At 43.8% G+C, this 23,670-nt stretch overlaps 1 protein-coding gene across 3 annotated transcripts in view; it reads left to right on the top strand.

Moving 5' to 3' along the window:
- The window catches only part of SATB2 (SATB homeobox 2), a 127,537-nt gene that overhangs the window by 90,321 nt on the left and 13,546 nt on the right, over positions 1 to 23,670 (top strand). For all 3 annotated transcript variants that reach the window (XM_079311373.1, XM_079311372.1, XM_079311374.1), the window contains 2 exons: positions 827 to 982; positions 12,248 to 12,445. In XM_079311373.1, coding sequence (XP_079167499.1) covers positions 827 to 982; positions 12,248 to 12,445 — 354 coding nt within the window. The remainder of the gene's footprint in view (positions 1 to 826; positions 983 to 12,247; positions 12,446 to 23,670) is intronic.

The raw sequence follows: 23,670 nt of genomic DNA, 5'->3' as shown, positions 1-23,670 counted from the left end.
ACATCCTGTAGCAGTCTTCTGAACTGTACTGACAGAAGCCTTGCAGGGGTAGTCCAGCCCAGGGAAAGTGCTGGCAGCGTCCGTTATTGTCCTTCATTTGTCACAGAAGCTGGTGGGAAATCATTCAATTAAAAGGAGTGCAGTGGAATACACAAAATCTCAATATGAGTTTAGGAGAATGAGGGCAGCACATCAAAGGCATGCCAAAGCCCAGCTTTATGAAATGATTTTTTTTTTTTCATTTCCACTGATTTCCTAGGTGAAATTAGGTGACTGTCTGGCTAGCATAATGATGATAAGGCTGGGAAACCATACATACTCAAGTGACATACGTATAGTTTTAATAAAGAATGAGGGAGACATGAGGGAGTGCATTAAATTGAGTAATAATTTATTATTTAGAGACCTCTACCCATTTACTCATTTTTTCTGGGAGAATTGGCTCTTCCTCCAAGGTGTAGGCCACTTTTGGAGGCGGGGGGAGAAGGTAGAGCCTGGTGGCTGTGCTGCAGTAACTGGCTGGCAAAGCCAATGTCAGCGTGCCTGCAGCCCGGTGCCCCAGCTACCTATCCTGTTGTTGAGCTGCTCAATAAATATGCTGGGAGAGGGAGAGGGGGAGACTTGACAGGGCCTTGCATGTCCTATAGGAATGCACTGCAATTATTTCCAATCACAATTAACCTGATTAGAATAATGGACAGGAAGTGTCCCTCTGTAGCTAATGCAGTTTGGCATCAGCTGACTGAAATCCTTTGATAATTTCTGCACAGATGGCTGGGCTGAAAGCAGCACTTTTTTAATTATTATTTTCATGGTCTCTTGGTAGGCCAAAACCTCGACACCAACAACAGACCTCCCCATTAAGGCGGACAGCGCCAACGTCAACATCACAGCTGCCATTTATGATGAGATCCAACAGGAGATGAAAAGGGCCAAGGTATCTCAAGCTCTGTTTGCCAAAGTGGCTGCCAATAAAAGTCAGGTGAGTGGGTATGGGGGATTTCATTGTTGTGGGGCTTTCTGGGGTTTTGTTTTTAAAGCAAACTCTGGGGCTGGGACTAGATCCGTCTCTTCCTCCCACCAATGAAATTGCATCTGTTCCTACAATAATAATAATTTTCATCTCTGGGGAGCCTATCATGTTTGGCTTTTGCTTGCTTAAGTGGTTTCCTCTTCCCTTTTAAAAGAGGCTGAGGAAAGGGTCAGTTCACAGCCAAGCTTTTTTCTCCCCTTTTATACAAACATGTCTGTCTTTTTCCACATGTGGTAACTTACACCTCTGCTAGTAGGACAAGGAACTTTAAAAATGGTGGTATCCTACTTGTTCAGCAAGTAATGAAATTGCTTTCTCAAGTGGTTAACTGAGGGAAGGCAATGGGAAACAGCATATTAGGCAGGTGTTTCCTTTTTAGCATGTTGTATGTGCTGCATACGGTATTGCATGTGAATAATTCACATCAGATCCAATCTTTCTACAAAAAGGCATGAGAAGGCACGGCAGTGAGTTCTGCTGGATTCATATCTACCTTGGGTGTAAAAAATACATGTGGGCAAACCTAGGTTGGGGTGAAATTCTTGAAGAGAATCCATTAATTTAAAAATTTCATCCAACTCTTTAAAAAAATATAATGCACCAGAAGGGATTTTGTAGAAAGGAGGACAGACAGATATTTTTGAAAGGCAGCAAGTGGATTGGACATTGTTGGAAGGAATTGTTTACTCAGTGAAAAGAGCTGCTTCTGATCCTGGATGGAATTACTCAGTTCAGCTAGGAGAGGGCATCAGTATGCACACAAAAATGCACAAATGTGCATGTGACAATGAGAGAGTGGGATAGAAGTATCTAGGTGCATGCACTCTGAAAAACACCCACTTTCCTCTGTGCAAGGAAACAACATTATAGTCATTAAAGTAGATGCAAACTAAGAGGTCGAAAGGCATAAAAGAAAGCATCAAAAGCTATCAAAGCACATGGGAAAGCCGTGTCCTTGTTACAGGTATTTGTGTCCTGACACGTGGCGAGGTGATTAATTTTTCCTTCTTCATGTAATCAGTAATTTTCCTTGCCTTTTTCTTTCTCTTGTCAGGGTGCAGGGGTTATAGTCCCTCTACCCCCCAAACCAAATCCCAGGCTCAGTATGAAATACATAAAAGGAAAATACCATGGAACCCTCTTAAACTGTTAAATGCATAAAAATCTCATGTACCACATGGCAAAATATAATGAGAACTGGAGCTGTTAAACGAATAAAGCTGTTAAAAGCATAATGCCACTTGGCACAACTACTGTGCATTTAACGGTTTTCCACTGTGTAATAAATGACATATGTGGTAAACGTGCAGTAAATATAAAAACTGCACAATTGATTTTGCAAACGTGCCCCTTATTCTTTACTCCATGCAGATATCAAAGTTCCACCCAGAATCCGGACTGGGCAGCTTTTAATAAGGAGTGTTTAACACAGACCGAATGCCAGCCTCTCTGGGCTTTGGCTTAAAATTGCCTGCAAGCTTCCTGTCATTATACCCAGAGGCTTCTTGAAATAGAGAGGGACTGAACCACCCAGCAATAATTTGGGTGGCTCACCAGCTTTGGTCTGTGCCAGCTTGAGTGCACTTCTCTGGCAGCACTGCACACCAGCGCCAAAACAAAAATAAGATCTGTAGTCTTTCACGTGGAAAAAAAGCAGGGCAGATTTTGAGCACCAGATGCAAAAGGTTAAGAACAAGATCCACAAATGTTATTGTTTAAAGCAAAGTTTCTGCACATAAAGGTTTTGTTTCCTCAGCAGCAGCAGCAGCAGCGAATAAAGCAGCGTTTTGGGGCTGATGTTTCTTTTGTTTCACAGCCTTGCCAAGCAGCACTGGCTCCCTGGGATGGCCCAGCATTCGCCAGGCTGAGATGTCACAGCGCTCTGCTGGAGCATGAAAGTGCTTTATGGGGGCACTGCAAGGCAGGACAGGGGAGCCACAGCCAGGAACCACAGTGGTACAGGGCCTCCCCCTGCCTCAAAGCCCACCTGTGTGCCTGCCCCAGGCCTGGGTGTGCCTGTGGTGTCCTGCTGCTGGCTGGGGAGCTCTGTGGCCCAGAGCAGTGCCAAAAGCAAGGGCACAGCTGCTTGCATGGGAGAGAGCCACGGTGTCATGGTCAGCCTTAGGTCTAGCTTGTCTGTAGACTAGCAGTTGGGTGTTCCCAGTGCTTTGCACAGGCCAGTTTTGCCAGTTGTGTGCATTTCTGGTGAAAATGCTGCTGATTTCAGCAGCTGAGTTACATGGTGAGAAGCACTCATTGAAAACTGCCCATGTTTGCAGAAGAGAGAGTTTGAAAGGGGGAAAAAAGAACTTGTCTGAGGCTTTGCTTGGACTCTCCGCCAAGGTTCGTTCACTTGCTATTCTCCACAGGCCTGGCTTGTGTTGCATTGGCTTCCTCTATTATTCCCTCACCCCAGACTACTGAGAGGCTTCCAGTTTGCTAACAAGGCATGTGTTATGTTGGGCGCTGCTGTTCTGTCAACAGCAATCCACGGTGCTGTGAGATCTTCACAGTTATAGCAGGCAGTGAATCTCCGACAGGGATGTTTTGACATTTTACACACTGGGCTGTATGTCATGTACCCGAGAGAACATCCAGAGGCAACGGAGGCCTCGTTTCCTCTTCTGTCTCTGTACAGGAAGAGTGGTACCCACTGAGAACAGTTATTGCAAGTGGCATCATCTGCTGGTGGAGTTAATTGACCTCTAATTTAACGAGTAACCATCTTCATTCTTAAGTCATGGTGGAATCTCAGCAGCTGAAGAGAAGGACAGTTTCTAGAAACTGGGATTGCAAATCCCAAAGGTCACAAGTCAACATAAAGTCAAATTTCAGAGCCTCATGGAGGCACCAAGGTAGTATGGTGAGAATTATCCAGGGGAATCCACCTTCATAAAGATTTCAAGCCATTCTTTTAGACGTTGACGTATTTATCACTTATTTTCCTTCTCATTTTATCTCTTGCAGCTTATATCTAGATACGTTTAGTCTTTGTGGAGTGCTGTGCATCCCTTTGTATTTTTGAAGCCAGCAGGAGCTGAGAACTCAGTGCCCTCACAACACAGCCTCCAAAGCTGCCCTCGTGTTTTAGTTGACAGTTGTTAGGGATGTGACCCATGGACAACAGGATTGTCTGGGGGTGCTGCCTGCTAGTGTTCTTTTAGTGGCTAAACCTGGGACCTGTATTAGTGCATTGGGAATGTTTCTGAGTGTGGCTGAAGCACCAGGGCTTGGTTTCCAGTCTATAGCTTGGGTTCCCCTGGTTATATTTAATCCAAGAAGACAGGTTTCTGGTGTGCTGTTTCAGAGAGGTTTGGGTGGCCTGTGCGCGTGCAGAGCTGGGCAGTGAGACAGGCAGAGACTTTGGCCTTGGATTACTGCAAGTTTGGACTGTTGGTCTTTACAACTGGCTTCTACATTCAGTTCTGCAGCTGCTCTACAGTACAACTTCAGGAAAACCATTTGCCCCATGACCATGTGCCTCTAAAGCTGTGCAGCAGCATCGTCCCTTTGACTTCTGCTAGTGAAAGTTCTGTCAGAGGCTGTGCTGTGCTAGCAGACATTTTTTTCTTAGTCTTTGCAAAATGGGTTTAGGAATGTAATTCTGTTCATAATAAACAAGTGACTATCAAAATTAATAGTGGGCACAGCTGGTTGGAACCTTTGTTGACAGTCTGAAGGAGGGCAGAGTTTGTATGAGCATAGAGATCAAACTTCCCACAGTTCCCATAGGGTAAGAGACTCTTCTTAATCTGCCTGGGGTTGCATGGGGAAGCACATTGGTGGGGATCAGCCCTGGGAAGGGCAAAAGGAATCTTCACATCCAGTGAAAACAAAAAGTATAGCCTCTTTTCAAGAGACTTGAGTTTATTTCACATGTACCACAGTAAAGCAAGAGAGACCCCTTGGAGCAACATTTGAAAAAATGTTAAGCTACCAAAGATCTGTCTCTGGGTTGTATTTTTATCCTCTTGGAAAGCAAGCAAACAAACAATAGACTTGATCAGGGTTTGAGTTTGGGGGCAGAAAAGCCCTTCAGTTGAGGCCCTTCAGGTAAAAAAACAAACGCAGGCCTTTGAATGGAAATCATTATGACAGTTCCTTACCTTTGCTCTGGCTTTCCTTTTTCATGTCAAGATGCCTGCCTCGTTGCCAGTTCTCTGGCCAAGGAGGGTGTTAGCCCACAGTAGGATGCCACCCTGGATGGGACTCCACACCATGGCCACTTTTCCATGCCCTTACCTCCTGCTCGTCCTGAAGTACAAGCACTGCAATAGGGATGAGCAGTGTCACTTCGATGAAGGATTAGCTTTAGAAACCATTAATTTCATCCTTTTCTCGCTTTCCTTCCCAACTTAGATTCTCTTGTATTAATTTCATAGGATGGGATGCCTTATCTCTCCCTTCTATCTTATAATAGGTGTTTTCTGTGGCCTTAATTAGGTTCCAGTGATGATGAACAGCAGCTAGAAGCAGCAGCTGGTGGTGAAAATGTGTAGTGTATATAGAGTGTGCATCCAGGACACTTCTTACAGCCTTATCTTAGTGCCCTCATGATGCTGTCAATCTCTACAGCTGGGGTGTATCTGTTGTGCTGGTATTTCAATGTTCTTGTCACATGGAGGAAATGCAGAAAGACAATTCTCTCCTTGACTGAACTTAGAATTTATTTGAGGTACCTTTGGACTAGAGCTTCCTTTTTACAAATTTGTACATGCAGTCACAGTGTGACCCCATCCAGGACAAGAGAAGAGGGCCCATATGAACCTCATGGGGTCAGGTACAGTGTCTGCACCTGGGTCAGGGCAACCCCAGTATCAGCACAGGCTGAGGGATAAAGAGATTGAGAACAACCCTGCCAAGAAAGACTTGGGGATGCTGATGGCCAAAAAGCTGGACAAGAGCTGTCAAAGTGCACTCTTAGCCCAGAAGGCCAGCTCTGTCCTGGGCTGCAGCCAAAGCAGCGTGACCAGCAGGGTGAGGGAGGTGATTCTGATGCTCTGCTCTGCTCTGCTGAAACCCCACCTGGAGCACTGCATCCAGCTCTGGGTTCCAACCTGGGAAGGACTTCCACTTGTTGGGGCAAGTCCAGAGGGGGCCACAGAAATGGTCAAGTAGCTGAAGCACTTCTCCTGTGGAGTCAGGCAGAGAGAACTGGGATGTTCAGCGTGGACAAGAGAAGGGTCCAGGGAGCCTTAATTGCAGGTTGTCAGTATTTAAATGGGGCTTACTTAGCTGGGGCTACTGTGACAGGCCAAAGGGTAATGGTTTGAAACTAAAACAGAGTAAATTCAGACTAGATACATAAGGAAGAAACTTTTTACAATGAGAGTGGTGAAACACTGGCACAGGCTGCTCACAGAAATTGCAAATGCCCCATCCCTTCAAACACTGATTTTGCTCAGAGTCCAGCTTGATCTATTGAAGATGTCCCTGGTCATTACAGAGGGATTGGACTAGAGATCTTCAAAGGTCCTTTCCAACCTAAACTATTCTCTGATTCTGTGACAGCATCTGCAGCAGTGCATTGGCCTCTCAGCAGCTGAATGAATAAGGGACAGTTGTGGAGCTGGGGCTTTGCTCACAAAGTCCTTGGCAGACCAGGGAGCTGATGGTGGGCTGCTTGCCCTAACCACAAGCCCACACTTCCTCTCTAGTATGAGGAAAAGCTAGTTTGAACTTGCAGTGCTGGAATTATCCTCAGTGCACAGCATCCTTCCCTCTGAAGCCAAGAGCTCTAAGCAAACTTGATGTTCCCATGAATCTAAGATACTTCAGGGCTCATGTATCTCTTTTTTATTTTGTTTGGTTTTTTTTATAATTTCACGCTTTATGAAGCTAGTGTGAAACTGGCCCTCATGAAAGTGTCTTGCCTTTTCTGGGGAGGAAAAGTAACAAGCATTTCAAAAAATACAGATTGTTGAGTGATTAACCTTGAACTGTATCAAAATTCTCCAAGTAAAGCTTCTCAGGTTCAGTCCCCCTCCCCCGGCCCTCATCAAGAATTCATTGAAGCCATGACAGAACTCTCCATTACAGTTAGTCTTTTACCCATTTCAGCTTTCTTGATTAGGTTATCTTGAATCATTAGGGGGTTTATTTATTTTAATAGACACTTATTGGATTCATGGTAAGAGAGTTTGGCGACTAAGGAACAAGAGCTGAATATTATCTGGCTCATTTTGCACTGTAGAGTCCCAAACTAAGCAGAGAGAAGAGATGCTGAGGAAGTTTGTCCAGAGGACTCCTGTGATCCCACATGGGCAGGGAGCCTTCTCTGAGGAGTGCATTTCTTTACTGATCTTTCAAGACTTGCGTCAATCATTGCTGCTTTTTTTTTTTCTTTTGTCACATATGTTGACATTTTCTGCATTTATGATGTGGGTGAGGAAACGGCCTTTTACATTTATTTTTGAGATTTATTCCTGAATCACTCTTACTAAAAACCTCTTCATTTGCCTACTCATGCTTTCACTGGAGACCCTAGAAAATGTCAGTGCAGAAAGCTAACAGTATTGTCGTTATTATTATTGTTATCAGTTTTAATGTGAGTACAGAGAAGGACAAGGTCAGTTAAACTGCAGGTTTATCCATGCTCAAAGCAGAACAGCTGCCTGTGACTAAGTCACCGTGGACACCCAACTGCCACCTCCTGCAGTGGCTTTTGGCAAAGTGTAAACATGGGCCTGTACCCCAGCATGATGTGAGCCTGAACTCTTCCCATGTGCCTCCTTTGTCCTTGGTCAGAAATTGGTCCTTGGCAGACTGCAGGGCAGCAGATCTGCAGGAAGCAGTTTTGGGGGTCAGTGTGTTTGTGCACACCTTCACTGAGTGCTGGAAACACTGACCTTGCTGTAGTCTGGTATGTGTGGCTGCCCTGCTCCAGGGTAAGCCCAGCAAAAGTGAAAGGATCAAGCTGCTAAAGGGCTGTGGGATAAGTGACAGAGGATATGGCTCAGGATTGCTGCACCAGCTCACTGTCCTTGAGGGGGGTTGAGGGTGCCAAGCATTACGCTTTGGTGTTATAAGCATGCTGTTTCTTTAACAGCATAAAAGCACAATGGGAATGGCTGGCTTTCTGCAGATTTTTGTTGTTGTTTGCTTAGCTATGTGGAAATGTATTTGATTAGAAGACAGAGAGAGAGGTTAAAAATAGGACATTAATATGATATTATTTTTTTTATCAAACAAAATGCTTAGAAAATGTTTATCTTGTCTCATGAGAGCAACAAAAAATAGAGGCCAGCACTTCTCTGCAGCTCTCTTTAATGAGCTAAATTGGGCTGCATTCTCGATGCCTCTAGAAGTTTTGGGGTGAAATGAAGGAAGTTCTGAGCAGAATTCCTTGTAACCACAAGCACTGGGTGTGCCTGAATGTAGAGCCAAAAGCATCCTTTAATTGTGCTGTTTTTCCTCCTCTTATTTTTAATGGAAGACATTCCCATTTAAGAACCTTAGAAGCTGACATTAAGGGCTAGATTCTGCCACCCATATTGACACTGGTGTGTATCAAAGTCTCTGGTAACTCTGGCAGCCAAGGGGGCTGTTTGTGTGGTGGAGCGAGACCTGTGATGTGCAGGGGAGGCAGGACCAGAGACACAGCATATTACAGGTCTAAAGAAGGGTGTGTTGTTAGATTTTTCAGAATATGTTCACAGAAGTTGTATTTACTTGTAATGTAGTGAGCTCAGATGCTGTGGATGAGTGGGGGAAAAGGTGGTGAGATAGTGTCTCCTTCACTTTTCCTTCTTCATGCCAATAAATGTAGCTATAGATGAAAATTCACTGTGAATAGCTGCAGCTCCAAAAATTTCTGTATGTTAGCATTTCTTAAATAAAATAATTCTCCTGGAAAGCTCTGTGTAACGTACACAGACCCCAAAGAAATAAATAAAAGAAAATAAAAAAAATCGTAACCAAAAAATGCCAAGTTGAGATTTTAACAGTAAAAGGAGATTTTGTGTATTAATAATTCATGAGTTCTCATTGAACATGCACGAAGAAACGGTGCTATTCAATAGAGAATACTGTCATCTGTCACTGTTTTATTTGACATTTACACTTTTTTTTTTTTTTTTTTTGCCTGGTACTGCAAAACTTTCTTGGATGGCGTGCTAAGATTATTTAAATAAATAATTTTAAAAAGCCGATGCAGACTTTTCATCTGTGTATGGGGAAGGCAGTTACTTGCAACCATAAAGAACATGTGAGTAAGCTGCTGCACGCTGTTTTCTCACATATTAGTCAAAGCTATTGCCTAATAAACAGCCCCATAGGTGGATAGAGAGGGTCTTGAATGAATGCTTGAATAAAGAGAGGAAAGGGTAGAAAAAGAGGAAAGGACAGATTTGATGCAGATAAGTGTACACATGCACACAGTGGGTATGCATGTGTATGTGTGGGGGTGAGCGAATAATGGCTCTTGTGAAGAAAGCTGACACAAATACATTGCAAAAATAAATATTTATAAATGGTGTTGGGGGAAATCCAGTCCTGCACAACGTGAGAGAAGACAGGGCATTTAGCACAATGACAATTCAGTTAGGCACACCTTGCAATTTCTTGCTAATATTAGGCTCGTGGAAATCTTTCTGCTCTGTAGGTTAGTTATTATTTATAAAAATCACAGAACCAGCTGATACATTCATAAGCTAATTATTGTAGCAGCTGGGTACACATGGTGCAATATGTCTGAGGCTGTGAAGTATCACAGATTTCTTGGGGCCTGCTGTGGTGGGGGTGTGCTGTTGAAGGCTAGATCCCTTAATCTGATCAGCCAAGCAAATACTTAGTGGGGAAACTGGATTAATATCTCTCTAAATACCATGGATGTGCTTCACCTTCAGAACCAGGCTCCTTTAAACGTGCCATTAGCTTATCTCCTTTGGGGAATGGAGAAGTTCTCAGGTGTCCTCAGGATGGCGGGGTCCTTGCCTGGTGCCTCCCTTTGCCAGAAATTAATTTGGTTTGCTCGTGTCTGCACACATGGTCACACCGCAGTCTAATCTTTTCCCTAATAGCTCCAAGGTCAGGACCTCGCATGTTGCCAGGCAAATTGAGCGCTATCCTTCTTAAAGACTAATGGCAGCGAGTGCCTAGTCCGTAATGAGGCCTGTAGTGTTGCTCTAAGTGATTGTAATGAGCGCCGATTATGGCGGGGCAGATAAATCAAAGCGCGGCAGCCCCATCCCTGCCCGCTCCAGCCTGGGGAGAGGAGGCGGCCCTGCCGAGCTGTGCCAGAGCCAGGCACCCATCCTCCCACCAGCTGCAGGGCTTACTCTGTGCTTTCTGTTACACCCTGCCTGCAGCATCCCCAGGAGCTGTTAGACATACCTGCTTGAAACATCTTGGAAGAGTTCTGTTGGAGACTTACATCACTGAAAACGGAGCAACAGGAGAGGATTTTTTATACAGATGGTTTATATTCCGTTTGAAAAATTATTTCCTCTGTATGGAGGAGCCCCTGAGAAAACACTGTGGAGCTGGGAGATTTTCTTCCTATATTTTCTCTAAAAGAGACACCTTTTGGGGGATTTCTGAGCAGTGGAAGGAGGAGAATTGAGGGTAAGGGATGTGGCCAAACCACATTAAAATGCAGACTTCACCTGGCTGAGACATTACCCAAATACCAATCAAAACACTTTGAAAATACAACGTTGAGTTTTTTCTGGTTTTTTTCTCTAAGTAAATTATTATATATATCTTGTTTTTTTCCTTGCCCCACCACCCCCCAGCCCTCCAAGTTTATTGCAAGAAAAGATCAGGTCTGCACAAATGTGGCCTCTCACTTGTAAAAACAAGGCAGTGTTGTGTTACAGATTAGTTTATAAATCCCTGGTGGCTTCACAGTTCAGTGCCTACAGCTGCTGCAGATGGGCCTGGGTTTTTGTCTCTTCACTGTGCTGCAGCCGGCAGTTGAAGGAGAAAATGGAATGATCAGGTTATTAACATGTAGGCCGTGAGGAAGAGGCTGCACAATGAGAACAGCTGGTGTTGCTGTCTTGGCTGATGCAGCGGAGATAATCAAATCTTGCCTTTTTTGGGGGGGTGAAGGCAGAAGACACAGTGGAGAGTAAGATAAACAACGGCTTATGATATTATACACGGGGTTTAGAGTGCACGGTAGAAGTTGTCAATGGCTTACAAGTTGTTACACAAAAAAGCAATACCAAAAAGTCCCCCTGTGGGCTGGTAATGAACCTGGCTGTTCAGCTTGCTCTGGTCACTGTTCAGAAAAACAAAATTTTGGCTGCTTCTTGTACCAAACATTTTTAACATTGATCAAGCTATCTTGTAGGTATTGTAAGGTGCCTGTCAAAATGGTGTCAGAATGCTGAGCTGTAGCTTGAAAATGATGGGTTATAAAGCTACTAGGTAAAATATTTTGACAGGAGTCAGTAAGGCGCGTTGACAGCATCCTCGGCATTATCTTCTCATCTTCTGTCATTTGCATTGCGTCTCCTGTGCAGGCACAGGAGGGGAGCCACTGTCCCCAGCCCCAGTGGGCTGGCTTCTGGCACTCAGGACAGGGCTGGCTGTGCCCCACGCCGGGCAGGAGCAGCAGCAGCGATCCCTGGCTCTCCTGCTGGGGACTCCAGGTCACACTCTGCACGTGTGGGCTGTCCTCACCCCAGCAGCTCCTGCCCTTGGGGTGCAGGGTCATCTCCTCTTCCTGGAGGCTGGCTGGTGCTTTCACCTCAGAGATCTAAGCAGTCAGTCCCTGTGGAGAGGTCCTACAGCTCCTTACATACAGCAGTCACCTTTTAAAGGCATTTCAAAGTAGCCTTAAAACAAGACAGCAGAAATAAAATCTGCTTTTATTGCAATCTGTAGCTGGGTTTAGAATTGCCTCTGCCTAGTATCTTGGTATCTAGTAACTTCTGCAGGACCTCGTTTTTTGCTTTTGTGCTACATGCTAGAGGATGTCCTTTGTGTAAGGCTGCATCTTATCTTAGATTTAATTATTTAGAGATGTAAAATCTTAGTGGGGTTCAGAGCTGGGGGAGTCAGTGCAACACAGTGCCAGCAAATCAGAAATCTTGATATGATAGTATATTGTACTAGACATTTGGAGTAGTGAATTTCAGGTTCTGCAGCTGCAGGTTGCAGTGAGGGTTGTTAGCAAGTCTCAGAGCTTTAAGTCTGGCTGACCTTCCGCTCACATGTGGCTCCTCGGTGCCTGGTGAATTGACTGTGCTGACCCTACTGTTGCAGGGCTGGCTGTGTGAGCTGCTGCGCTGGAAAGAAAACCCCAGCCCGGAGAACCGCACCCTGTGGGAGAACCTGTGCACCATTCGGCGCTTCCTGAACCTGCCGCAGCACGAGAGGGATGTGATCTACGAGGAGGAGTCCAGACACCACCACAGCGAGCGCATGCAGCACGTGGTGCAGCTCACGCCCGAGCCTGTGCAGGTCAGAGACCGTCTGCCTCCCCGGGGCCTGCGGGGGAGGGCTGGGCTAACACGGGCGCTTTCGGGACTCTGACATGGTGACAGGCTGTTTGTGGATTGACTGGAACTTAAAAGTACCTCTGAAGTGACCAGGGTGAGCGTGTTGTGAGGAACGGGCCTTCATGTCACAGCCTCTTTGGGATTGTTTTGCTCCTCTATACATTTCTGACTAGTACGAATTTTTTGGTTGATACACCCTTGTTCTACTCTTGTCTCAGGTATTAGTAGAATGAGAAATAAAAAAATACAAATATCTGTATAGAAAACAAAGTGAAAATACTGCAGACTCTCTTCTTTGCAGTTCCAGCTTCAGTCAGAAGAGAAAATCAGCTTAACATGTATTCCTAATAACTAGTAATGCATGTCACAAACTCGGACATCTACAGATGGTCAAGAGAGGCTCAGGAGATACTTCTTCAATCTAAAAAGCTGAGGCAATACCTTCCCCAGCAGCCCTTCAGCCCCTGGCAATTCAGCCCCTTCTTCCCTTGAGCCCTCCAATTCAGCCCCTGGCACTCAGCACCATTCACTTGATGCCAGATTATGTGACCACTCTGGGAGTGGTTTGTACTGTGCATTTCTCTGGTAATCTTGCAGTTCCCCCTCCCACCTTCACTCTCCCCATTGTTTGATGGTGGATTGCACTGCTTTGCTACTCTTGCTGTGAACCTTGGCATTCAGCCTCTATTCTTTGTTGCTGCTCTTGTGCTGCTACCACTGCTGCCAGCTATCTAGTCACCTTTTTTCTAAAGGCAAGAGGTTTCTCTGTCTTGTTGTACTGCCCGTCTGAAACATGTAGGTCTCACTCAGATTAATTATTGCCTAATTCAGTCCTTTTTATCCCTTCTGCTGACTTCTTCCTCCTTGCCTTCCTTTGTGTCTTTGCCTGAAAGAAAAAAACCAGTTTCCTGGGTTTCAGGTTCTCAGGGCTATAAAGAAGGGGAGGTGCTCTAAGTACTTAATTTTGCAAGTTTTGACTTCCACATCCCAAAAGTTTATGCGATCTTGGAAGCAAGAGACTACAAACAGGTAAAGAAAGGGCCAAGCTAACATGTGGGAAGACAATTAAACCTCTGTAGACTTGAACATATTAACAAAGTTCTGATGCCCACAGCAAGTGGGAATATCCTCTAAGGGGCAGGAAAAGTTTCCCTGGGATCTTGTGAGTGACCTTGATGATTAGCCTACTTTCCAAAGCCTTCTGCACATCACTTTTCTGCATCATGCAGGTTGGCTCTTGTGAGTGACATGTTACACTGTGTTGGAATGCTGTGCATTTGTATTTGTCAGCAAGTTACAAAGCCATGGATTAATTATTTATTACAGTCAAAATATGAAAAATGAAGAAAAATAAATGGAACCAGCTGGCAACTACATACAACAAAACTCTGGAGACTGGTATGCAGTTGATACAGTAGGCTTGTGTTTTGGGGGTGCTGCATTTTAAAGCTATGCTTGCCCATCCAAAAACCCCAGTAGGTTTCTGAGTGACACGCTACCAGTGCCAGGCACAGGAGGTCTGCTGTCCACCTGCTCCTTACTGACAAAAGATACAGCATGTAATTTTTGTGTAGTTTTTAGTTTCTGGGACTTCAGTTGTTTCAAGAAACAAGGTTTGTTTTTTTAGCTTTGCTGCAAGGGTCACTATTAGGTAATTAGCCACGAAGAACCCATGACAGCAGCCAGAGATGTAAAGCTGAGGTCCTCACACTTGCAGTCATTGGAGATTTTGTGACACTTTACATAAGGGTAGGGGTCTTGGGACCTGCTCCTGGCTGAACTCCAGGCCAAGTAATTACATTCTGCCTATCTGAAATTCCCCCTGTAGTGTCAAGTGGGAATGCAACTCTCATTTCCTTCTCAAAGCAGTGGCGGGTGCAGAATGTCTGCCACGGTGCCTGGTTGCATTTTAGCAGGGGGTGGAAACATCCAGGAGCTGCAGTACCGACCTACTTTGCTTTGCAGGTTTGCTGGTGTGAAGTGTGCTGTAAGTCAAGCCCTTACCTGCAGCCTTGATAGCAAAATGACAGTCCTTTGAAGAAGATACAAGGAGCAGTGCTGTGCATAACAGCAGGTGCAGAGCTAACATAGAAGCAGGCAGGATCTTCCCTCTTTCTTCTCTTTCTGCCCAGCCCATCTTTCTCTTTGCTCTGATGGCTTAGGCGTGTGTATGGTAACTTCTTTCTGATGCTCGAGTCTCCTGCTCCTTCAGCTGAGAGACTGGGAGAGCCTGAAAACAGGCTGTCCCACACTGCTGCCTGAGTTCCAGCCACCATGACTTAACCCTGTATGGGCTGGGGTTGTCCCCGTCAGACTGGAAGAGTATCCTAGCTATCATCACAAGAGGCATGACCAGGCAAAAGATGTGGCTATATTGCAAACTTTTCCTCAGTATGTCTTCTTGGAAATGGCAAAGATATCATTGTGATGTGTTTTGGGTAGTTCACTTGCTGCTTACAGGGTTGGGGGCACTTTGGTGAGGGAATTACCCCAAGGCTGGATATGGTTTCTGTCTTGTAAAAGGCAGGGTGTGCTCAGTGGGGTAGCTGGACACAGGCTGGTCCTTCATGTTTAAGGGATTGTTGTTTCCTTTGTGAAGGAAATACCTGGTTTGGTATTACCAGCCTGCACCTCACTGTTTAAGTTTAGGTTCAGGGTTTTAAAAATATTTTTATTTTTCTCTCTTTAATTAGGTTTTTTCCCATCAGCCATATATTAATCCATTTAATAAATTATTTTAGTGTTTTGAAATGGATAATGTCTACAGTGGAAGCTGACTGTTTAAAAAATTCCTCCCTGCACACTTGATTTGTTTGTTATTATGCTGAAGAGTCATAAAATGTGAGCCCTGTGGAGAGCTCTGTGACATGGCTGTGTTCTCTGGCAGCACTGGGTGTGACCATACGGACCTGTCACAGTGTGATTTTCCTTCACACACTGGTTATGGAGCATCCATGCTACACCTACATGTTGCTGTGTATGCAGGCTGAGCCTCTTATTTGGTTTTTAAGGAAATTGAGATGTCCATTAAGGTCTCTCCCTCCATTCCATGCAATGTGGTGTAATAGCAAAGTGCTGCTAAGAAGAGCAGTGAGGTTGTTGCTAGCTGGGGTACCATAAGGACATCACCTCTGAATTACAGAGTGTCTCAGCCACAGGTTTCAGGATATCCTGGAGAGCATTATTATATTTTTGCTGTGTTGTTCTCATCCTCTTCCACCACAACCACCACCAGGAGTGGGATCCTGGCTGGCCCTTTGATCTGGCCTGGCTCTTAACTGTGTGCAAAGTATTCCTTTGCAGCAGGCAGTCCTTGTGCTGCTGCTCTGCAGAGCTGAGCCTTCCCTGTATTACTTCCTATCCCTTGCTAGATCCCACCATTCCCTGGCTGTTTGATGGCATTGGACCTTTCTGGAGTGTTAATGCTGACAAGTGCCTACAGCTGCTTCCCATTGCCAGCCAGGGATTCTGTGTTTGTTACAGACATGCTGGGACACAGTAAATCTAATTTCTCTCTTTCTCCCACTATTTGTGTGCTGTGTCCAAGGTGACCACTCCAGAGAGTAACCATCTTGCCTGACACTTTAATATAGTGCTAATTCATTGTTAATTGCTGGGGCAGAGAAACCTGGCTCCATTGGGAAGGCCATGAGTCAGGCTGCTGTCTCTGGAGTGTCCAGGTGAGTAAGATGGTTCTCTGGAGTAATGAGCCACCACTGCAGCAAAGTACCTTCTATTCAGAGAATGTGCAAACCTTGCCTCTCATTTACTCTAAATTAACAGGTAGATCTGAAGCTGGTAGGTACATACTTATTTAAGATCAATCTAATGTTGCTTTCTGATGCACTCTTACTTTTGTCACTTTTGAAAATGACATCCCTCCACCCTTCTATTTCTCAGAAACTTTGATTTAGGCAAATCTGGCAATATATAATAGTTCAGATCATAAATCATGGAGGAACATTAGTAAATAAAATAAGGCATTGTAAAAAGCTTTAGGAAAGCTCTTCTGTATTGTATATTCACTGCAAACATTTTGATCTCTCTTTAAATATGCAGAAAATAACATACCACAGAAGTAAATGAAATACTAATTTTATAATTTAGTGAGGGATAGAAGGGACTACTTTAGAAATGACAATGAAATACAAAAGAGCAGAACATGGAGCCCTCATAAAAATGGGTCAAGGCAAGTGGTGATGGCAGTCCAATGAAACTAATTTCATATTCTCTTTCTAGAAGTAATAAAGAGGGGGATGAACACCACAGTAGTGCTTCCTAATGAAATATCTGATTCTAAATAATGTCTTGGAGTTCATGGGTCACATAATGCGTAGCACACAGATGGAAAAACAAGTGAGACTTGAAATTTCTTAAAAAATAATATTCATTAATAATACTTAGGCAATCACAGATGATGAGTGAAGCAAAACTGTGTTATTCCATAGGGGAACATAGTGTGCTTAATGATCTATAGGATGATGTGCACAGTGAGGTTTTGCTGTGTTTGTGTGACTTACACCAGGGGATTTTGCATACTGGAAATTAGGACTGAGTTGTCTGTGAGACTTGGACAAAAGTTACTTTTCCAAACCATGCTAGCTCTCTGAGTCTGGTCCTTACTGTTTTGAAACACATTTTTTTTATGGGGATGCTGTGCCCTATGGCTCATTCTTAATGGCTGCACCTTGATAGTTTTGCTTTTTGATCATTTCTCTGCACCCCAAAGACAGACCATAGATTGATACCCACTGCTTTTTGACTCCCCAATTCCTTAATACATGTCTGGATGTGATGTCTGCTCAGACAGGGTGATCAAGATGGGTGACACAACTTATACTCAGCAAACCCAGATGGACTTTTAAGAGAAACTTTATTGTAGGTTATTCATTATACTCAAAATGCTCAGAGTTTTGGTTTGGGAGGGTTGCACTTGGATTTTATTTTGTTTTCCTTTGCTTTAGAACTACAGAGGGAAATGTGTGTCAGAATGAGGTCTGTGAATTTTGTGAGTAGAGAATTACTTTCTTGGTTGTTAGTTATCTAGAGTTTCATTCTTTCTCTTATCAAAATTAGACAATAGTCAATTTCAGTATGTCTTTCAATATAAAATTAAAAACCACTGAAAAAAATTTTAAACTATGTGTAACTATGATTCCTATGCAGTGTTAAAGCTGAAAGTAGTATTTATTGCAAATGCCACTCACACTGCATTTATCTCTGTTTGTGTGACTGCTTTTGGGTCAGGGGTAGAGGAACTGTCTTTAAATCATGTGGTACACGTAAAAACTCAAAAATCTCATGTATCATCCACTTCTGAGCTCCTTTCTCTTGCTTCTCCAGTACCTGTGCCCCATAGCTGGAGATGGTGCATTTTGAAACCCCAGCTGTGGCTGCATGCTCTGGCTCTCCATGCTCTTGGTGCACACCATTTTTCTGATGGGTCACAGTAGTTCTTGCACAAGTTTGACAAAGGTACCAGAGCCACAAATTAGACAACAACCCTCTTATCTTTGACTCTGAAGTATCCAGTAGATCTTCTTGTGATTGATAGTTATCACAATTTCAGGGAAAGGCTCTGGGCTGTGCCTGCTACAGCCAAACCTGCCTACTGAGCCATCTCAGCTGTTTCTGTTTAGTGTGGGTATCTAATGTGGCTGAAAATGCTGCTGATTTTTATTAATGTTAGGCCTGTTATTCCTCTTGAATGATAGTGGGGAGTGTACTTGCAATTAAAGCCAAACTGCCTCTGTTCTGAAATTAGTTTGGGTTTAGTACTGTTCCATTTAACCCTAGAAATGGGAGATCAAGTAAACTGCAGAGTTTCAAGTTTTTCTGTGGTGGCAAGTTTAGTCTTGTCAGAATAGAACATCCTTTTCACATTTGTACCTGAAACCATGAGGCCACTTCAGTGACAGGGCAGGAATGAGGTGGGACTCTTGTGTGCAGGAGCCCTGAGAACATGACTGGTGCTGTTCTTCAGCAATAAAAATGACTCTGAGGGCACATCCTCTGTGAGGCTGCCCCAGAGCAGCTCTGCTTGGGCTGCCCTGGCTCCCATGGCAAAATGCTCCAGGCAGAAACTTCCCTTAAAATTGGAATGTGCAGATTTAGCACCACTGAGACTTGGCAGTAAGCAGCAGGGTGGTGGTTTGTGTTGGTGTTGCTCTGACAAGTTGTTGTTTTAGCAAATGACATCACTGTAACTCTGGCCTCTGTTGTCTCACCCTTTTGCCTTTCACACACAATTTGACCAGATTTAGCCCTCATTTCTTGCAGTCCTGGCCCTGTTGTAAATGCTAAGCTCCTAGTGTTGTAAGGAGCTGTAGTAGGTCGAGGATGAGGAAACATATAGAGCAAAATCACTAAATAAAGCTCTTTAAATTCCCATAACCTTTCAAGCTTGCCAGCAGCAGGCAAACCTTGAAGGCTGAAAAGCCGCTAGATGAGCCACTGTTCCATTTACATTTAAAAATTTTTGCAGTTAAAAATATTGCTCTTTTTAATTTAATTTTAATGCTCTCTAATTACTTTATATCCCTCACACTTGTTCATAAATTATAGTATCAGGCTTCAGAGATGTGTAAATGTTTATAGGCTATTGGCTGTATGCAACGTTTTCTTTTCAGGCTCTCTACAGATATCTTAGGATAAAGTTAGAGCCCTGGATCACTGCAGCTGGTTTTTTCTACAGATAGACAATTATAAAAATTACATGGGGAGTGCAGCCATTGAGAATAGTGCTACCAGAGCACTTTGCACTGCTTGACCCTCAAAGAGCAAGGAACTACTCTTGCTTCTGTGTTGCAGAGCATCCTTCAGGGAAATGGTGCAGCCTTTTTTTTTTTTTTTTTTTCTTTTTTTTTTTTTGGGTCCCCTGAATAGTTGGAAACACCCAGAGCCTGTAGTGTGTGCAGAGATATGGGGGATTTTTCAGGGTCAGGATATTGTGTGTTGTCCCATGTTTGTATGGACTTTTACAGGAATTGCAGATTAAAAGGAGAAGTGTTTTTGTGTGCATGCACCATTCTCACGCATCAAGTATCCAGAAGTACAGTAGCACATATTTTTTCTCACAGTCATCTATGCTTACAGTGTTTCAAAGAATATTCCAAAATATCTTGGCACAGACAAAGCGAAGCTGTTTGCAAGATCCCTAGCTGTGGAACAACAAAGGCTACATTCTCAACACACATCACACATGACTTCTATTAAAGTCTTAGACAAAAAATCAGATAATGTATTTAGAAAATTAAACTTCACCATATATGATGCTACTCACATTGTGGAAGGAAGTTGGTGTCCCCTTGTGCCTCCTTTCCAATGACTTCTCTCCCAGTTCTACTCACTTTTTCATGTTGCAAATGAGAAGATGAAAATCTTAACAAGAAAAAAGTACATTTAAAAACAGTAATTTGGTACTAATTCCCATTGTGGTGCCTAACTTTAAAAGGATTTGGTGTTCAGAAACAAAGGAATACAAGCATGTATAAGGTGCCTCTGGTAGAATCCTTGGAAGTTTAAATCATCTAGAATCATTACTAACTTTTTGCCATTACATATGGCAAAAATGATGTGGTAAATCACAGAACACATCCTGGGTGTTACAGACCCAGCTATCTCATTAATTTTTTGTTGAAAAAACATTCCTCTATTTCCAGTTGGGACTAAATTTAGTTTTACACTATTGTGCCATTCATTAGACTCCAAAATAATATTTATACCCTTGAATTTTCTAGTTGCCTTTTCCTCAGATTTATGGTTTGAAGCTCCACGTTTTGCACTTACTAGGCCAAGCCCATTTGATGTGCCACACTTGAATCCAAGGCACGTGGGCAAGGAGAGTTGTGAAAAGCCCCTTCCTGCCTGCTAGGAGTCCTGTCACATGGATGTTGAGGAAGGTGAGCACATTGTGCACGAAGTCCTGATGCAGACCCATAGTTGTTCTGGTTTTTTATGAGCAATATGTGGACAAGTCTCATGGCTAGGTCTGGAAAACCTTGGTATTCTCAGTCTTGCTTGCAAAAGCCTGGCAGCCAGGATTTATTTTGTTGGGGTTTTGGTAGTTCTGAGTTGAACCATGCAGGGTATCACAGAAGTCCCTTGTACCCACAAGTTTTAAGAGCTGTCTCTTCTTTCTCTGCTGTGTTGAGGGAAGCTGTGGTAGCAACTGTGAATCCATTCAGTTATAGCAGAAGGAAAGAGACACACTAAAATTTCAGGACTCAACAAGCTCCATAAAAAGATCTGTCTGGACAGCACTTTACTAGTTAAGTGCTAAGTTATTATTATTATTTATTATTTATTTCCTCTCCTATTTTTCCTCTTACTGAACAAGGAGGAAATATCTTTGTTCTTTCATTTGGGAAGTGAAATAAATGTATTCCCTGCAGCATTTGAAATTTTAATAATCCATAATAAATAAAATCATATCTAATAACATAACTGCTTTCAATTGGCAACATGATCTCCTAGATGCATTGCAATGGCAGAAACATAAATAGTTGCAGCCTCTGAAAGCCTACTTCCTATTTGCTAAATATACTTGGCTTGCTTTAAATTCCTTTGTGTGCAGTCATTAATACAATCCTCTTTGACAGCATTTAATTAAAGTGCTTTTCTCTATTAAATTCATTAAAACTTTTTTTTTTTATATACAACTGTTTCCCAGACACTGAATGTTAAGGACCTGTAGGCCTGTCTTTAAATAACTTCTCTCTCCTTGTTGTAAATTGTTAATTAAATTTAGCTTAGACTGTTTAAAGATGGCTTGGAAAAGAAAGCCAGATTTCGGGATATGGTCTCAATCATGGCTGATTTTTTTTAACACAATTTTTTCCATGTAGTTATAGACTGCGTGTTATATTGTTTATGAATGTAGCTGTACTTTCAGCTGGAACCAAGTAAAGAAATACCCTAAAAAGCTCATTTCCATCTCACTTCAAAAATTTCCATCTTTTTAGTGCAGTTTCTTAGCCTAAGAGGATTTGCAAGGGGGGAGTGAGGAGGGAGGAGCTGTTTAGTATTAATAGATTATTGACAGCTTAATGTCTTGGCACCTAGACAGCCCATAAGGTATAATAAACAGGAAGCTGTCTGATGTGAGCGCAGTCAATAGCGTATTCAATCAGAACCTTTCAGTTAATTGCTGGTTGACCTCAGACATTTCCTTTAAGTGAAACTGTCCTTCGCCCAGATCTCATCTGGGTTTCAGGGTTTAATTTGAGATTGCCCTTTCCATATGGCAGCTTGTGCACACATTCCTGGTGGAGTTTTGCTTTGCTCCCATGTACAGCATTACGAGAGCCAGCGTGTGCCTGGAGCTTTGCAGATCTCATAGCTGTGTGCTGGGCTGCTGGTGAGGCTGGGAATACACCATGGAGCTGGGCTGGGGATACTCTGTGGAGCTGGGCTGGGGATACTCCATGCAGCTGGGCTGGGAATACACCATGGAGCTGGGCTGGGAATACACCATGGAGCTGGGCTGGGAATACACCATGGAGCTGGGCTGGGGATACTCCGTGGAGCTGGGCTGGGGATACTCCATGCAGCTGGGCTGGGGATACTCCATGCAGCTGGGCTGGGGATACTCTGTGGAGCTGGGCTGGGGATACTCCTTGGAGCTGGGCTGCCACCAGGCACTGATGCCGCAGTTAAAGCAGGCAGGGCTGTAAACTGACATCAGGGGTATTTTGAAAGCAGCCAGGCTGTTGCCAAGGGTGTTTTGGATGGAGTCAGGTATGGCTTTGGTGCCTGGAGAGGCATGGCAGCATTAACGAGGCTTGGCCTGGCCCCTGCAGATGTGCAGTGCTGCAGCCCAGCCTGGCTGCCCCTGCAGAGGGTTTGGCACCGTTGCCTCCATCCCACCCACAGGCACAGATTCCCCTGCCTCTTGCACAAGTGCAGACCAGAGCTCATTTGTATTTAGTTTCCCTAATTCCTGTACTTAGCCATTCTAATTTTTTCGGACTGCATATCTTGATGAGGCCCAGATAAGCTACAAAGGCAAGCAGGCAGGAAACCACACGGGCAGTCCCTGACCCTGACTAACTGGAAACCATCTGCTGATTTGGGAAGGAAACCTCCATGGAAGTCTCTTCTAGCAAGTCTGCTGTGTTTGGGTTTTTCTTCCTTTCCTTCCAACTGTTGACTCTGAGTGTGTGTGTTTTCCACAGGCAAGATCAGGGAGGGTCAGCTGTGGCAGCTCTCATTTGCAGCAGAGGGTCTGGATTTCCCAATGGCAGTGAGTAGCTGCCACGTGAAGGAAATGCTTCTGTATCAGAGCAAGTTTAATTTACACTTCATGCAGTCAGGAGACATTTTTTTGTCTCTAGATCTCACAATCAGTGATTGTGTCTTTTAGTCACTTATGCATTCAGACTGTGGTTTGCTGGAAGGAATATTATTACTTTTAATCTCTAATTTTTTCCCTGGTTTTGATTCATTTCTGTGGTTGTCTTTGTCCCTCTGTGTCAAACAAACTGCTTATGTCTTTTTAATGGCCCGATTAGCACCAGGGATGCACTGCTGTCTTGGGATAATGTTATTCCTGGTGTTTCCTTGTTTAAATGAGATGAGGAGCAAGAATGCTGCATTGCTGTGTTTGGGATCTATCAAAGTCCAGTCTGGACCCCTGCCTGAAGCAGGTTGTAAATCCTTTGTCTTCATTCATGCATGCTGGAAAGGTAAGGAGGAATAGTTTTGAGATGATGCTCCCTTTTCACGAAGATTAAAGGTAGGAGGGGTTTGGAATAGTTGGATAGAATGGAACAAAAACATGGCCAGACAGAATAGAACCAGTGAAGAAATCCCAAGGTACATGTATGACCCTGGGGCCATCAGCTGAAACACTCACACTTCACTCCCAGGAGTCTCTGGCCAGAATATATTCGAAGTACTTTCTGGTTTTATCAGACTTACTGGCCAAGCTGCTAATCAGTGTTACATTGACCAAAGGACTCCCACATGCAATAAAAATCATAAGCTTTATTGGATTTTGAGATAGAAAGGATTCACATCCATCTCCTTTTATAAACTGCATTTTGTTCTTTCACAGCTCCCATCAGTACAACCCTTAGCAAATACGATGGTGAAGGAGGTAGGTGGGTAGATAGATGGCTGTGAGCTGCTCTTTCTTGGGTGGTACAGCCTAGAGCTATAGAACTGCTTGAGCTGAGTTAAAGGGGT

The sequence above is a fragment of the Erithacus rubecula genome, assembly GCF_903797595.1.
Source record: "Erithacus rubecula genome assembly, chromosome: 8".
NCBI classification, from domain to species: domain Eukaryota; kingdom Metazoa; phylum Chordata; class Aves; order Passeriformes; family Muscicapidae; genus Erithacus; species Erithacus rubecula.
This window is presented reverse-complemented; position numbering and strand designations above follow the sequence as displayed.